We start from the raw sequence: 19,158 nt of genomic DNA, 5'->3' as shown, positions 1-19,158 counted from the left end.
TGCTCGGTAGGCCTATACCACTGGTTATGGTGGGAAATTGAAGCACTAGCGTGGCGGATCAGCGCGAATGTGTCGCATCCGCCACCCTCTTCAAAGATAGGAGTTCACTTTGTGTCCATGGATCAGAACCGAATTCCCCACCACCAAGTCTCCGTTCGAACTGTCCATTTTTACTGGCGTTTTGTTTTGAGTCGGGACAACCTAAACGCTAAACTATTCTTACAACGAAAGGTGACGTGCGGGTATCGTCTATATAGGAATCTACATTATGCAAGGAAAGGGGTACCATGAGCAAATCTTTTTATTTGACAAGATTATGCGAGATGAGACCCGTCCTCTTTCTCCCCCGATTCTTTTATACTTAAACTGACTTTTTAAAAAAAGTTTTGCAAGTCACTGATCATCTTGTGAGTGTAGGTATTGGATCAACGACGAGGAACACTCTTTCGTCACAGCATCCGGATATTCTATTTTATCATTTCATATCAGCTCATTGATAACGCAACATCCTACATCAGTTATTTTTGTACTTTCAAAGGGTAATTATGATGTAACCGGATATATTGGAATAAAAACACAAAGGCGGGTGAAAAAAAATGAACCACTCTTTGGAGTTTGGGCAGCTTGCCGACCTATTTCCCATTTGTATTATGAAGCCAAAGAGTCACACTCTTTTAAACTCGTCTAAGGAATATGATGTGGAACTCAGTTCTGGAAATTAATGTTCTTTCCTTTGTGCGCAACATCTTGGAAGAGAGGCCGTCATCCAAAATGATATCAGCATAAACTTGTTGTTTTCCCCGGTTTTCCTTGTTGGCTAAGAAAACTTATGAATTATCTGCACAAGAGGCAAGCATCTATTAGTGGTTCACATCATTACGTCATTAACTACCTCACTCGGAAACGCTATTTTCTATCGGGCCTCTTCTTAATTAGTGTTAACGAATGAGAACATACAAGTTTAGACTTTTCTTTACCGTAAACATGGTAAAAATCACCACCCGTCTCTGTTACGTCTGATATGCAAACAGATTCTGGCTGAGGACTGGACAAAATATAGGCATTGTGACGACAAACAACAAGCAATTTGCGATTGCTTTTTCTGTCACTCTCCCTCAAAAGAACATAACAATGTCCATATCATTGAGATGTCATAGTTTGTGAATAACGTTTTCTGAAGAGGAATTGGCTACCATTTTGTCGTCATCTCCCAGCCACAAACCAATGAAGGTTCTTTTATGGATATTAAGTCGGATTATCTCTTTACGCTTGATCAGGAGTGGAAGCAGTATCCCTTTAAATTGGACACTTAACTCCTGACTCAGAGTTAAGGAGACAATAAGAACGATACGCTACCAGATAGGAAATGTTGGTTAAGCTCTTTAACGAACAACGACGATTTAATACTTGGAATATATCATACAAACAGCGTAACAGTTATTCGACTGGCATAATACGACAAACTTGCAATTTAAATTTAAAACGTTGCAACTAGAACAAAGATCTTGATGGAAATTTGTGTGTCATCGTTGTGACGTACGTCCTAAAGGCTGGGGCTGTTTTTTGTTGTTTTAAAACGAAGGCCTTGTTTTTTGTGGAGATATGGATCGAGCCAATATCATACACTCCTTCCTGCTGATGGCATCTACCATTTTGATGGTGACACCGGTCCTTGTTACGTCACAATTGAATTCTAGTAAGTACCCATCCCTTCCACTCTCTCCCCTCCCCACACACCCACACACATATTTAAGCACAATTTCTTTTCTTCTTATGAACTCTGTAGAGGTTTAACAGTTTAAACATGTGTTTAAAAGCTTAAACAAGAATTGTTTACATTTAAAGGACAAGTCCACCCCAACAAAAACTTGATTTGAATAAAAAGAGAAAAATTCAACAAGCATAACACTGAAAAATTCATCAGAATCGGATGTAAAATAAGAAATTTATGACATTTTAAAGTTTCGATTCATTTCACAAAACAGGGCCTATTTTTAGGGCCTATATGCACATTTCGGTCAGTGTGCAAATGAGGGAACTGATGACATCACTCACTATTTCTTTTGTATTTTATTATATGAAATATTTTGATTTTCTCGTCATTGTCATGTGAAATGAAATTTCATTCCTCACTGAACATGTGGAATTTCATTATTTTAAAAATTTTGTGGTTCAGGCAAGGAGGTCCTAATCGTCAAATTCGTAAAAATTGAAATATTGTAGAATTCAAACAATAAAAAAACAAAAGAAATAGTGAGTGACATCATCGACTCTCTCATTTGGATGTAACTGGTTCGTTCATATAACTATTTTGTTAAAAATAAGCGAAACTTTGAAATTTCATAACTTTCTTACTTTACATCCGATTTTGATGAAATTTTCAGCATTGTGCTTGTCTGATTTTTCTCTGATGATTCAAATCAACATTTTTCTGAGGTTGACTTGACCTTTAATCTACAAGAAATTAAACACGGTTGTTTAAATTGTTGAACAACTACTGTAAAGTTCATAATTGTAATAATGAGCGTCGTATAAAATATTATACAGCACATTTGTTATAAAAATGGATGGTCCGGCTGGAAATATTTATATCTAAATAAATAGAGTACAATTCACAAAGCAGAATGCTACAAATTTCATCAAAATTGGATAAGAAATATTAAATTGTAAAGTTTATCAATATTTTGTGAAAATAGTTATATGAACATCGTAATGAATATTCATTAGGTGGGCTGATGATGTCATATCCCCACTTTCATTTTCTTATGTTATTACATGAAATCATAATTGTTTCATTTTTCTTACATGTGTAAATGATGTGTCTCCATTGTGATGAAATAAGTTGCGGCAATGATTAACTAATGTTCTTAATCAGTTGCCAATCCATTTGTTTTCATTCTTGATAGAAAAAAATTGAATAAACATAATTTCCACATAATAAAATACAAAATGATGAAGTGGGGATATAACATCATCAGCCCACGTAATGAATATTCATGAAGACATGCCTAGAACTGTTTTACCGGAATAAGACAAATCTTTAAAATTCAATAACTTCATTATTTGACATCCGATTTTGATGAAATTTTCTGCATTTTGCTCTGTGGATTTTACTCTCTTTATTGAGATATAAGTATATCCAGCCTGGACCATCCCTTTAGTACTAGGCACGTGTGTTGTACTATGATTAACATTTTGATATATACACGATGAAAGAGAATTGTATAGACCACATCTTGTCCAAGGGCATTTTTTGTATTAAAGAAGTTTTTTTATTTCTCTACAGATTCAATTCATATAAAAATGAAATACATACATCAAATAAAATATCATATCTTTACAAATTAATATATAAATACATTAAATACTCATGTAATCAACACTTTACATTTTCTCTTTTTCCTTTAGTGTTACAATAAAACCCAATAAACACAACGTACTCAATTTTCTTTTCCTATTGTCAAATATTCACAACACTTAAAGAGATTTTCCATATACACAAAATAAATCATTAATACAACCTAGTTGAATTTAAGCCATTGACAAAATTTTCAATAAAAACCTCTAACACCTTGGCCACATTTCCTAAATATTTCTTTCTTACATTGGCTCCCTGTAAAACAACGTATTATGTTCAAGATTTTGTTGTTAACTTTTCACTGTGTCCATGGCTCTTCTCCCCAGTTCCTCATTTCACTGATCAAAAGTTATACCTCTTCAAGATCATTACGTTCCTCCTCTTCCAATTTTCTTGTTACCCCCAAAGTTTCCAAAGCCTGGGCATGCTGGGGGAAAGATCATTAAATTTTGTTTAAGTTATGGAATAGCCTCCCTGAAATAATCAAATAGTGCCTGAACTCTGATACTTTCAAACATTACCTTAAAACATTTCTCTTCAATTTTTCTTCATTTCTTTTATAATTTCCTAAAAAGTGCCTTGAGCACTCTACAGAGGATTTGGCTACAGGATTCGGCGCGATATAAGTCTAATTATTATCATTATTATAAAATATTTCATATCCTATAACAACATATGCTCGGCCTTGGACTCTACCTACCATCCCCGCCCCTCCCGACCCTTTGTTGTTAATATTGGAGTCTGAAGAATAGTCAAGAAGCAAAAAAAACAAACACCGAAACAAAACAATAACACAAAACCCCTTTCAAATTAACCCAAATGAAAGTATGTTTTGCCCCCCCCCCTTCCCTGCCCCGAATAAGAGTGGGGATCGATCCTCTGAATTTCGTGTCTATATCAGGTGCGATACCACCGCTCGACACCATTATGTTTTTATATTACAAAAAAAAATTATGTATACAGTCTCAAACGAGCATATCCTCACACACTGTATCAAATACCCAACCAACTTTCCACTCAACAGTATTAATCAACAGAATGTCATGTCAGTAACAAAAGGATGGCATTTTGAAACTTTGCATTACAATACATAATAAAATAATAAACCGATGATGTCATATCCAATGATATTGATGCAAACTTGAGTATAACTTCAAAACGTCAATGAATGTTTGATTTTAGGTCACTGCACTTTTAATAGACATTTCAAAGTGCGTGTGTAATTTACTTTTTTAAACTTATTAATTTCATAACAATATGACAGTGGAATTTACTTTTTATATTATACTTTTCAAACGCTTGTAAATTTCTTCTTTTTTTACATTCTAAAGTCACACGTGCAATATTACAATACGTGTGACGTCATAGGCTCTATCATATTGAAAACTTGTTTTTTTTTATGAAGCGAAAATTAGAAATATCAAATCTTCCCTATTTAACATTCGATTTTGGTTAGACAAATCTTTCTGCATTATATTTTTTCCTCACTGTCGTATAGATGGGGGGGGGGGGGGGGGGCTAGGAACCCACCAAAAAATAAAGCATTCTTTTAATTATAGATTTCATAGTTTCATTAAAGACAAGTCCACCCCAACAAAAACTTGATTTGAATAAAAAGAAAAAAAATCAACAAGCATAACACTGATAATTTGATCAAAATCGGATGTAAAATAAGAAAGTTATGGCATTTTAAAGTTTCGCTTATTTTCACAAAACAGTTATATGCATATCTCAGTCGGTATCCAAATGAGAGAATTGATGACATCACTCACTCACTATTTCTTTTGTATTTTATTATATGAAATATGAAATATTTTCATTTTCTCGTCATTGTCATGTGAAATGAAGTTTCATTCCTCCCTGAACACGTGGAATTCCATTATTTTAACATTTTGTGCTTCAGGCAATGAGGTCCTAATTATCAAATTCGTAAAAATTGAAATATTGTATAATTCAAACAATAAAAAACAAAAGAAATAGTGAGTGACTTCATCGACTCTCTCATTTGGATGTATGGCTCGTTCATATAACTATTTTGTTGAAAATAAGCGAAACTTTGAAATATCATAACTTTCTTATTTTACATCCAATTTTGATGAAATTTTCAGCATTGTGCTTGTCTGATTTTTATCTATTGATTTAAGTCAACATTTTTCTGAGGTGGACTTGATTTTTAACATTTTTAATAAGGATCAGTGGTGCATCGTGAATAGGGTGTAAAAATATGTCCTAAATATAATAGTTAACATTTGTTCTTATCCAGTAAATGAAACTGATATATAATTGATTTATTCAGTTAAGATTGGTAATCCATTGTGGATCATTAGGCCTTAAAGATATGACATCCGTAAATGTCAGATTCTTTAATAAATAGTCAAGATAATTTATGTTTACACTCGATAATCTAATCTCATGAATTACCGGTAATCTACAATTCATCTGAAAATTCTTTCTATCTACCTTCTCTTTGCTCGTAAACAAGCTTGTTTAAATTTGATTCTAAATCAATAGATGCTATGTTCAATGTAGAAAAGATGTTTAAAATGCAAGAAAAAATGTGTTGACAGAAATGCATAAAAAACAAAAATAAATACTATCAATATCATGTATATCATTGTCAATTGTATTACAAAATAAGCATTAAAGATACACACCTTATAGAAATATTAGAAGTAGAAAATAAAACTTATCTAGATACGAAATATAACGATCTCAAACTCGATATAACACAGGTAATTTTCATCATTGCTTCGTGTCAATAAACATGTTGAATTTTAATTAATGGTATATACATGTATCGATTGCATGATTCATTTATCAAGAAATTTATTGAAAATAATACTGAAAATAAATGTTAAAGTCCCTCGTACAAAGAGAAAGAACTATTGCAACTTCTTGTTACATTCCACGAAAGACGATAAAAATATTATCTGCAAATTTAATATGAACTTATGAACTTTCCAGACTGCAATAATGAAAAAGAACTCTATAAGATTTTCGCATAAAAAAGTCATTAAATGAAAATATGAAATATGATATTGCTCCACGGCCAAGCCTTCTTAAAGTCCACCAAAACCAAGAACAATATTGGCAGTATTCGCATTCATATTTCAAGTTGTGCTGTTCCAATCAAGGCAAAGTTCAGAGGATATATTATTTTATTGTCCAGGACATATTTCCTTCATTGTTCTGGGTTTTCCATGCGCTTCAATATTGAACAATCACACCACCAAACTCGCATATCAATCATACAATATGAAAGGCAATCTGAAATGAAGCGAGAAGAATAGTAATATAGTACACGGTGGTTCAAGAAAATGAGAGTAGGGTAGGTAGTAGGAAGTTTTTGCTGATTGATGTACGGAGGATTCAAGAACATAGAAAAAAATATTGTTAAATGCCTATCATGACAAAGAAGAACAAAGAGGTCTTTGTCGAAAATTGGGGAATAAAAACAGCAGATTTATCCTTGATTCTGCACAGTCTGACAGTAGAAATGCTTATTAAAATTTGATACCACGCTGGCTACAGAAAACAATTACGCTAGCTGTTTATTTAGCATGTTCAGAGTTAAAAGGATGTTCCGGGCTGAAAATATTTATATCTAAATATATAGAGTAAAATTCACTGGAAAATGCTGAAAATTTCATCAAAATCTAATACAAAAATAGCGAAGTTATTGAATTTCAAAGTTTTGCAATATATTGTGAAATCAGTTAAATGCACGTCACCATGAATATTGATTAGATGGGCTGATGACTTCATATCCATTCTTTCCTTTTTCTTATGTTATTACACGAAATTATAATTGTTTTATTTTTCATGCATGTGTAAATGTCATGTCTCCATATAATGAAATAACTTACAGCAATGAATATCTAAAGCACTTAATCAGTTGTTATTCCAATATTTTTGGTTCTTGAAGGAAAAATGAATAAACCTTAATTCAAATAATAAAATACAAAAGAACAAAGTGGTGATATAACATCAGTTTGCTCATTGAATGTTCATGAAGGTATGCCTAGTTTCACCAAAATAATGCAAATGTTTAAAATGCCACAACTTTGTAATTCCTTGTCCGATTTTGATCAAATTTTAAGTGTTTTGTTTATTTGATATTATTTTCAGCATGATGGAGTGTTTTGTTGTTTAAGATTTTAAACACTTGTTTATAAAACCGTCTAAACAACTACTGTAAGGTTTTATATGAAACAACTTTTTTTCTGCGTGGACAAATGATACGTTTTCCATTTTTCGTCAGCTCTGAAACTTACTACTGTTTTGTTTCACCGGTTTTCTTCTTTGTAATTTGCTGGTCATTTCAAATAATTCATTCTATTCTTGAACCATTCGTATTATGTCGCAGTCATACACGTCTATATAACGAAAGCGACTCCAAACGGACCAATGGCATGTCATTGAACATACTGGATTTTGATTGGTCCGGAGTCTGTCAGTGTGAATGAGTGTCACGTTATTACTATGAGTTAATTTAATCGGAAGGAAAAGACGGGAACATATGGAAGCTTAAAAGTGCCACCGAGATGTTGAGATAATTATCTTGGGAAGTCGATATCTTGATAGCAAAAGATCAGATGACGAGATCCTGGATCTCATCATGTTGACATCTTGTAGAAGAGATGATGAGATGACAAGATCCCGGATCTCATCATGTCAACATCTTTTAGAAGAGATGATGAGATGACAAGATCCCAGATCTCATCATGTCAACATCTTCTGGAAGAGATGATGAGATGACAAGATCCCGGATTTCATCATGTTGACATCTTTTAGAAGAGATGTTGAGATGACAAGATCCCGGATCTCATCATGTCAACATCTTTTAGAAGAGATGTTGAGATGACAAGATCCCGGATCTCATCATGTCAACATCTTTTAGAAGAGATGATGAGATGACAAGATCCCGGATCTCGTCATGTCGTCATCTTTTAGAAGAGATGATGAGATGACAAGATCCCGGATCTCATCATGTCAACATCTTTTAGAAGAGATGTTGAGATGACAAGATCCCGGATCTCATCATGTCAACATCTTTTAGAAGAGATGATGAGATGACAAGATCCCGGATCTCGTCATGTCGTCATCTTTTAGAAGAGATGATGAGATGACAAGATCCCGGATCTCATCATGTCAACATCTTTTAGAAGAGATGATGAGATGACAAGATCCCAGATCTCATCATGTCAACATCTTCTGGAAGAGATGATGAGATGACAAGATCCCGGATCTCATCATGTCAACATCTTCTGGAAGAGATGATGAGATGACAAGATCCCGGATTTCATCATGTTGACATCTTTTAGAAGAGATGTTGAGATGACAAGATCCCGGATCTCATCATGTCAACATCTTTTAGAAGAGATGTTGAGATGACAAGATCCCGGATCTCATCATGTCAACATCTTTTAGAAGAGATGATGAGATGACAAGATCCCGGATCTCGTCATGTCGTCATCTTTTAGAAGAGATGTTGAGATGACAAGATCCCGGATCTCATCATGTCAACATCTTTTAGAAGAGATGATGAGATGACAAGATCCCGGATCTCGTCATGTCGTCATCTTTTAGAAGAGATGATGAGATGACAAGATCCCGGATCTCATCATGTCAACATCGTGTAGAAGAGATGATGAGATGACAAGATCCAGGATCTCATCATGTCAACATCGTGTAGAAGAGATGATGAGATGACAAGATCCATGATCTCATCATGTCAACATCTTGTAGAAGAGATGATCAGATGACAAGATCTTCGATCCATGATCATGTCATCTAATCATCTCTTCTTAAAGATGTAGACATGACGAGATCCAAGATCTTGTCATCTCATCATCTCTTCTAACATGTCTAAAAGATGTCAACATGATGAGATCCGGGATCTTGTCATCTCATCATCTCTTCTACAAGATGTCAACATGATGAGATCCAGGATCTTGTCATCTCATCATCTCTTCTTAAAGATGTTGACATGATGAGATCCGGGATCTTGTCATCTCATCATCTCTTCTACAAGATGTCAACATGATGAGATCCGGGATCTTGTCATCTCATCATCTCTTCTACAAGATGTCAACATGATGAGATCCGGGATCTTGTCATCTCATCATCTCTTCTAAAAGATGTCGACATGATGAGATCTGGGATCTCGTCATCTTATCTTTTGCTATCAAGATGTCGACTTCCCGAGATAATTATCTCAACATCTCGGTGGCACTTTTAAGCTTCCATAGGAACAGGTACATCGTGACGGAGATGTGTAGGGCACCCGACAATGAAAATTCAAGTTAGAATCTTTGGCAGCAACGGAAGTTGTAAGGAAAATCGGTAATGATCGCATAATGTCGCAGTCACACTTGTCCAACGAAAGTGACCCCAAACGGACCACTTGCATGTCATTGAACATAGATATATAATTTTGATTGGTCCAGAGTCTGGACCTTGTCAGTGTGGCTGAGGTGTCACGTTGCGTACCATAAGTTATTTTCAGAAGAAATACAGCGAAGAAGTACATTGTGTTGGAGGTGTGTGGGAAATTTGACCCAAAAAAATTCAAGTTAGAATTTTTGGAAGCTATGTGACTTTTAAGGAAATTCGGCAATGTCGCCATTGTCGCCCTTCCAGTTGATTTTATGATACAGTGATTGGAATATTGTATAATTGTGATTAATCATTGAGGTTTATTCCTCCATTTCTGGAGCAAATTTTGGAAGCCATATACAAGAATTTCTATCATTGCCAATATCCCTTTGAAAAATTATAAAAATTGATTTCACGGGTCATGTATCCCTGCTTGCATATAACGAGGGTCATCCTACTATGGATTCAACGTATATGCAGGAATCGCAATAATATCCAGAATGATCGCGTTTATTCCATTTTACACAGTAAAATAAATATTAACAACATGACAGTTCACACAACTTGGTTTACTATATGAATTCACAGTTGTTCATTTAAAGTTTGAAGAGATTATTGCTGACAAATTATGTCAACAGCGATGCCAACATTTAAGCAATAGTCTAGATAGACCTATTAGAATTTGAACGTTGTTGTTTAAAACAATCGAACATTTTGTTTAAAGTTTTAACAATATCTGACAGTTCATAATGCCTCATAATTGTAAAACAGTTAAAAGTGTTTGTACTGTGCTAGGTTTAACAGTTCAAGATCGGATGACATTGATGCATTTAATACATTTAATTGTTGGTATTTTTGGTATAAAAGTTACAAAAACTTTTTATACGAGTTCCACATTGAGAAATGACTTTCCTTCAGACATATCGCTGTTGAGTCTTTAGAAAGTCTTCCCAAATCCCTTTGTTTAATTCGTAGCTCTTTACACGCCTTGAGTACTCGACAGAATGGATTTATAGTGCTGCCAAGTCCTATCGTTTTTAATATTAAAGTTTCATTTCCCAGATTCAAATATGCTTGTATGTGAATGTGGTAAAGAAATGGATGTCCATTCTAGTACCACCTATTACACTATCATTTTTGCAATTTTTTTCGATTTCAATAGATATCAACATTCATCGACCATATAAAAATGCATTGCGTTGATTGCAGCGAAGGATATTCGAAGCCAATCTTTTTATACGTGCGCTATTTTTTTTCTTCTTCCAACTCAACCCTTTCCTCAACCCAAGGCTTTGTAGAACAGAAACCCCTCTTTGAAAGAATCATTTGTAAGAGGAAAGATATTCGGCAAGAGTACAAAGCAAACAAATATTTAAGGGTTTTATCACCAATGTGGGAGGATCGGACAGCTTTTCATGAATAGTTCCAGTTTTTTTCTCCCCGTTATCAAGAATAGAATGACAATAAGCGTAATCATTGATTCAATCTGTACCTGTCCCGAGGACAAGAACTACCCGGATGTAAAGTAGATTATGATCCGAATTCAATTCAGTTCAATTCAAATAAACATGTATTTCAAATGTAAGACTGGCTAGATTATATGGGTTTACTTTCAACATAATTATTCATAAGCTTCCGTTTATCGTTTTCATCATGTTCATTGTCAAAACTTTAAATTCTAAATGTAAATATATTAATTCACAAAGTCAGATTATCATTGAACGAACAGGTAATACTTAATCAATAAGAATACAAATTATGTTTGTTATACAATTTCATAATTCTGTCTTCTCTTTCTTGAATGTTTCATTATCTGTTCAACTCTGAGGGAGGAAGTGTTTGAGGCACCCAATATACTAATTATTTCCAATCCATGCAGCAACCAGCTGTAGATCTCCGTAATTAGCGGAGGAAAAGAAAAGAAGAATGTTCGTGCATTATCGTTTTTTTATTATTTGTTTGTTTGTTATTTGTTTAATCTTACCCGGAGAGAGTCACGTGGAAGAAAATCAATTATGTGAACCCTGTATGAATACCAGTAAAGACATAGATGAATGAATAAATGAATGAATGAATGAATAAATTAATTATTCATTACATAAATAAATGAATAAATAAATGAATGAATAAATTAAACGGTGTTAAACGGTGTTATTTTATATAATTCTAGTCATGCAATTGCAAATACCAATACGATATATCATGCGATTGTAAAAATTACTTATCTATCTTGAAAAAAAATGATAAATTCTTTCTCTAATGAAAGTCCCAAAGCAGAAGTAAAATTAATGATCGGGTGTTGAAAAAAGGAAATACCAAAATAGTGTGTCACTCACAATATAATACTTTTGTGGGGGGGGGGTGGTTGTAGTTTGCGTTTCTTGTTGATTTTAACAAGATCAAAAACTTCCGTTTAATTACTTGGAAAAAAAAAGATTATTATTCATACCGAAGTAACGTCGCAGGATGAGGCCAATTATACCAGTGTGTTATATAGCACCAGTTATGTCAAATTAACACCGCGAAGTGTCTTCATCTGCATTGCCAAATTATTACCAAAAATTACCTTCCATCACCGGTGTTGGCGTATATTGAAGCTGGGCGGTGATCGACTCAATAACCTTGGTGTTAAAATCACCGTTATTTTCGCAGTGTTTAGATGTTCCTTTTCATGATATACCAGTCCTATGGAAAGCAAACCAGACCTGAGTGTATTATCATGATTATGTTTGCCAACACAATTTCGATGTTTGTTTGCAAGCAAGGTATATATGCTTGTGGGCTCTCATGTCTAAGCTATGATGCTTTAACAGTTTCGGATATAAATATTTGTTACAGTTAGCTGTTTAAACTGTATTTCCGCCAGACAATTGTTTCAAATCTTACTTCAACCACGCAATGATTGACAACGTGCAGAACCTCTATGTATTGACATCTAAGAATTATGTAAATATTTGAGTTATGACGGAATGTAATAGTGTGTATATCAGATATATAGAAGAAATAAATTATTGCTAACGAGAATCATTGTTTAGATGTGAAATTCAATTGGCAGGATTCTTGAAGCTTGGAGTGAGAATGAATCAGGGGTATACTCATCACATACCATCACTTAGTATAATGCCATTCCGTCCATCAACATTTCGTCAAACAACCATTTGGTCCAATCATCACTTCGTCTTATCATCAGTTCGTCTTTGACCATTTCGTCTCATAACCTGTTGGTTTTATTTTCGTTCATTTTGCCTAATTAACACTTACGGGGTGTTGCAAGAAACTTGCGATCAATTGCAAGTTGTTGTTGTTTTTGGTTCCTAAATCAATCGTATGTCTTGTAGTTAATTGCAAATTAGTGATTGATTGTTAATCTGCTCCTTGAAACAAGAAGATTAATATGATTTGCTACAGGCTAACGTTGACCTATCAGTTGTAAAATTGCATCATTATATTTGCAATTGATCGCAAACATTTTATTGACAGTGCACCCTCTTAGTCTAATTAGACCAAATGGTGTATGGACTGAATGGCTATTGGACCAACTGGTTAAATTATCAGACAAAATGACAATTAGCCCATGTGGATATTGGACGAACTGATTGTAGAACAAATTATAGTTGACGAGTTGGCAATTGGACGAATTGGCATTGGACCAAATGAAAGTAACCCAATCAGGGCTGATCGAAACTTTGAATTTGAAAATGTTTAGTCAGCAATCTCAGCATGGTATATGTCTGGACCCCACCTTACAAAAGTTACGATTGATCCTATCGATCGCAACTATGGACGGCCAGCAACGTCAACATGTATTATGCATGTTTGTTCAATGTATGTTCAAGCATTCATTTTTTTTTTTGAAAATTCACTTTGCTTCTCTTTGTTCACAAAGGACATTGTGTCAATTCCTATAGAAAAAAAATGACACTGATGGATTTCCATAGAATTAAGATCGATTGGATCAATCGTAACTCTTTGTAAGACGGGGCCCTGGTCACACAAACGAAACAGATTCCAACCCGATCGACCAATCATATGCCTCTCTAAATAACGTAATACATTTGAAAGGTCTAGGTCCCGTCTTACAAAGAGTTGCGATTGATTTACCACAACTATGGAAAGCCAGCAACGCCAACACTAAAAAAACACGTTTGTTCAAAATATTTCCTAGATTTGATGTACCATGTTCATACATTCATTGTTTCCTTAAAAAATCAATGTGCTTCTTTTTGTTTACAAAGGACATTGCAAAAATTTCCTAAAGAAAAAAAATTAACTTGAGGTGAGGGTAATCTGATTGGAAGACGGGGCTCTGGAGTCAGCTTCGAGTCACTTTCGACGATGTGACAGACAATGTAGAATTAACAACTGTATAAATATCTTGGTTTACAAAACTTCCAAATAGGATACCTGCATGGGATGAATTAATAATCAGGGTACAGATATCGCCGTATAATGGGTGAGAAAGAGCAAAAGTGACGAGAATAAGAGAGATTGGTGGTGGATAAGAAAGCCGATTAGTTACAAGTCTTATCCCGCATTTCCCCTCATCAATCTCGTAACAATAACTGGTGACGTATAATCAGCTTCCTCTGGTCACGCAGAACGTGTTATCGATATTCACGTTATTCGATACTTTGTCTCCAACACCTGAGTAGGATTTTTATCTCCATACTTATCTGCTCATCGGCCTCAATTTGTGTCATTATTAACTATATTTAGCGCTAATCCTCTTATGTGGTGAGTCCTGATCGCGAGGACGGGATATACGGTTCGATTCGTTACGATACATTTGTGAATCATTTGTTTATTCTTCACAGATTCATGCCTCGTGGAAAATAAAGTTTTGTATTGTCTGTTTTTGTAAGCATTATGATAACAATAAGATGTTGATAATCATTAACATTGGAGGATTATTAATTGAAAATATTTTTTAATGTATCTTAATTAACTAATGTTTTTTCATTAAGGTATGCTGAAAATAGACTTTAAATTATAACGAACGCTGTTTTCTATGCAATTAATATGAAAATGAAACGTATATGAAATGAATGAAAAGATATTCAAACATGTACTGGACTCAATCTTATAAGAGTAATCATAACTTTCCTCTTATAAAATATAGAACATGTAGAATTGTCAAAATAACATATATGTCGGGGAATGTGTGTCCGACCGATAAGAATGGTCAATATCAGTTTAATTTCTGGCAGATTATTAAATAATGAATTTGCAATCATCAACGTTCTTGACGGTCATACACAGTTATATTCACAAACACATTGGTTATTTTTACCAGTTTTAACTAAGAGTGTTTACTTTGAATTATTCATAAAGCATAATCTACAGTGCCTTCAATTCTTGTAGTGTAAACCATTCAAAAAGTAGATAATTCAATCGTAGTTCGCATTTTTTGTGAAGAAATATAGAATAGAATATCAAAGTACAATGACTCCATTCATCATTATTATACGACCAGATTCGATCGAGAGATCTTCGCAGTTCACTTGAGATAAATTCTTTCAATATTTGCATTTCGGTTTAATTGTGGTCGTCAGCCGCAGTTGCATATTTGCATTTTTTTCAAAATAGTTTAGATTTAACGATATACAGGTAAAACTATGGTTAAACCATGGAGCTATTGTTTTATAAGTCTGCCGATTATCATTTTAAACACACGTTGATATGGACAATGTTATCATTCTATTTGCTTTATAGTAAATATATAGTCAAAGCTTTTAATTTTCGATCCTTTGATGTTTAGAACAAAATATGAACAAAATTCGAAATGAAAAAATTAAAATGATCAGATTGAAATCATCTACTGAATGATACAATTAGATGTTTTCCTATAATTATGTCAAGTTTCAATCTTTCATAAGTATTTACAATACGTTTTTAGATGTTGTGTATATGATTTTTGTATTTGATTATCTCGTTATAGTTTAGGAGAACCAATACCAGCAAGGTTCTTTCAGCATTTTAAAGCTGCCTCACATTCAGGAATTATTTATGTTTATGTGATTATATATGAACTTGTTTGTATATGTATTTGTAATGTACAGGTGAAATGAATGCAAACTGAAGAATGAATTAATTAATGAAAAGTTAAATTCCCAATTCACCGAAAAGCGAAACATGACACTGTCTTTAACAACAATATACAGCAATGTACAGCAATGTCGAAGAAAGAATAACACTCCGAATGATTGTATTTTCAATACTATCAAATTCGCAATTATTTCAATCGAATTCTACTACAGATATCGTTTTTTTTTACTTTTGCTTATTCAAAGGTTAATATAAATATCTTGGACAGATTGATAAATGTGATTCCATTCGCTCGCTATTTATTTGCATTTTAGATAAACCCCTTCAAATTTGTCACTTTACCACTCTTGATCATAGTGTTGATATAATGTCAAAGTAACTTTAAATCATGTAGACCTATATTTACTCTTCAGGAACAACTTATTAAAAGGGCATTTCATCAGAACGAAATCTCTTTTCTTTTTTGTCTTACCCTATTCTACATGGTTATTCAAGCATTCAACCGTATTTTAATGTAAACAAAACAATATTTCAGGAAAGGAAATGGGAAATCGAGCAATTTATTTCCACTATTAAATCCTCTCATTTTGTTTAAGTATATTCATTTGAATTGTTTCCACTTCACTCGTTTCTGTTTTATTTTCTATGCCAAATTATTATTATCACCAAGTCATTAAGGGCAATAAAACTTAATTGTAACGAAGGTATGCTAACGTCGTGAACGTAGGCCAATAACTGCAAGTCAAATATGGTCACTATTTCAAAGCGTCACGAATGAATGTTGATTTTAGTTAGCAGGAATTGGCTTCTTATTTGGAGCATAATTTAACTGAAATGATAAACCCCATTCCACAGAGAGCAAGGCTACTTGTAGTTTGCTTGATCTTTCAATGGTCTTTCAAAGAACTTTTCATGTTCTCATGAGGTCTTACACGATTCCCAATCGGTCTGGCCTTTGTGGTCTCGATTGGATCCAAAACGTTTTGAATTGCTCCAGTCCTGGAAAATGGTCTTCCAGTGGTCTTTCAGCGGTCACGTGATGAACTTTCAACGGTTTTGTTTAGTCTTCTATCTTTCCAAGGTCACTGAGTGATCATTCAAGATCATTAAAGGACAATGGTCCGGATAAAGATTGCCCGAAAGTTCATAATTATGTTGAATAAAAGATCTCTGAAAGACCATTGAAACTTCAGCAAGACAAAAAAAAAATTATTTCGGCTGTTTTCAGAGCCATTCTACAGAGACCCAAAAGCCAAGCCAATTTTCAGATTTTTAGCAGGTCTTGTCTTTCAAGGGACAAGGGTGTCTCCATCCCGTAGAATTCGGACCTTGATAAAGCTTTGTGGATATCAGAAAGAGTCTTGAACAAAACAAAATCAGTGGTTAAGATCTATGTACAACATGCATGACATATGTACAAGCAGTCTGTCGTTTGTTCATAGTTTCGTCATGTTCATGACGTTCATATTAGGGTTAACGTCTTCTCAATCACCATAAAAAACACTCTTAAAAGGATAGATCACAGTAACAATCTGTTGGTGATTGTGTCCGACCGAAAAAGGGTCAATATTAACCAAAATTTGCATGATTTGGTAGATCCTAACCTGTAATTTGGCTACTAATTTTGACCGTTTGTGTCGGTCAGACATAATATTGACAAACGCATTGATTATTTGAACAATCTTATGAAATCTTCACGGAGTGTAATCTAGAGTGCCTTTAATTCTTGTGTAAACGGTACGAAAATCATAGATAGTTGAAACATGTCAAAGGGCACAACATAGAAGTATGCATTCCTATTGTAGTTGATTTTTATTTGTGAAGAAATATAGAATAAAATTCCAATGCAAAATGATTCCATTAATCATTATTATACGACCTGTTTCCATTGAGATATCGTTAGCGTTCACTTGAGGTAAATTCTTTCAATTTTACTTTTCGTTTTAATTGTGTCCCAAAAAATTCACGAGCCGCAGTATCATGAATGACATATTTGTAGATTTTTTCATGTTCGTCATGCTCACAGGATTAGCGCTTTTTTAACCCTTAGACGTCCATCAAGTAACCATCCCAATTTTAAAGAGACTGAAAACGTTGTTGATGTCACTGTACGGTGACTTCGGTCTTTAATCTGTACATAATTTTTATTCTTTCTTTTCTTCCTTTTTTGCAGCTTTGTTCGTCGGTAAAGGCTGCTTCTACGACAACTTCGAATACGATGTTCTTCCAGATCTCATCCAGTGCGAGGGCGCCCTTCACCAATCTTGCATTAACACCTGCACTCCCAAACAGCCGTACTGCCAATCAGATGACATGACACCTGAGCTCTGTTTTCAAATATGCACCAACCAGAATGCACGTTACTTTGGGCTCCAGGATGGCAGCCAGTGCCTATGCGGAGGAGCTTTCGCGCCATATGATTCGAAAGGCCCGCCACCGGCCGACTCGGCCTGCAGCAAGAACTGTACCGGTGACCAGACACAGATGTGCGGGGAAAGCTTTCAGGTGTCCGTCTATGAAATAAAAGGTATGGGTAATTGGCGAACATAATTTGAAGCCCGAAGATCTTTTAAATGTTGTAAACTTAACAACTTTTGTCAACTGTAAGTCGAGATATACAGTATAATTGGGCAAGTCTTCTCAGAGTTCTGTTCCCTATATAGGTGAACCAAAATGTCGATTTTTGTTGAGCACATTACATACAGGTATGATAGGGAATAGCTTAAACTAAAAAAAAATATGTTTAATCTACCCACAATAGATCCTGCATCGGATTGCTTCCATCCGGGTTACCTCAATGTCGGTGAAGACATCTACCCACCGGTCAACCAAGGAGACTTCATCATCAACGACACCCTTGACTACAGCACCATCTGTGTATCACCTAGTACTTTAACGGGTACATCCACTATCACCTGCACAGAAAACAACTGGTCCGGTGCACTGCCGGTCTGTACAATCCGCTGCTCCCCACCCGATCCGTTGCCGTACGTGGTCTTTGAGTCTGTGGCGAACAGGAGCTTTAACATCGGCGAAACGGTGTCGTACACGTGTTTGGGTAATGCAACAAATATATATAACACCGAGTGTGACAGCACAGGGTTGTGGTTACCCACGGACTGCCCAGTGGTGTGTGCAAAGACGAACTTGCCTCCTGGGGGCGCCCTAGCAACTACCTCACATTTAGACTACTTTGCCATGGGGGCGCTCGTAGATTTCGTGTGTGATGGAGTGTCTTTAATTTTTACGTTCCGGTGTGGAAGTTTTGGAAACTGGAATACATCAGCTTTTACTTGCCCAGGTAAGTAAAGTGAGGAATTTTCTTGCTAGATAAACATTCAGCCTTTTGACCAATCTGATATTTGAGTTATCTTCGC

The 19,158-nt window shown here is 34.8% G+C and overlaps 1 protein-coding gene across 1 annotated transcript in view; it reads left to right on the top strand.

The window, feature by feature from the left end:
• The first annotated feature begins 204 nt into the window (after window positions 1–204).
• LOC121430676 overlaps window positions 205–19,158 on the top strand; it is a 35,799-nt gene continuing 16,845 nt past the window's right edge. Inside the window, exons 1-3 of the mRNA XM_041628017.1 lie at window positions 205–1,696; window positions 17,955–18,308; window positions 18,543–19,082. Of these exons, the coding sequence (XP_041483951.1) occupies window positions 1,603–1,696; window positions 17,955–18,308; window positions 18,543–19,082 (988 nt within the window). The 5' untranslated portion in view covers window positions 205–1,602. The remainder of the gene's footprint in view (window positions 1,697–17,954; window positions 18,309–18,542; window positions 19,083–19,158) is intronic.

Source organism: Lytechinus variegatus, chromosome 17 (assembly GCF_018143015.1).
Source record: "Lytechinus variegatus isolate NC3 chromosome 17, Lvar_3.0, whole genome shotgun sequence".
Taxonomy (NCBI): domain Eukaryota; kingdom Metazoa; phylum Echinodermata; class Echinoidea; order Temnopleuroida; family Toxopneustidae; genus Lytechinus; species Lytechinus variegatus.
The sequence above is the reverse complement of the archived record's forward strand: the minus strand, read 5'-3'. Positions and strand labels throughout refer to the sequence as shown.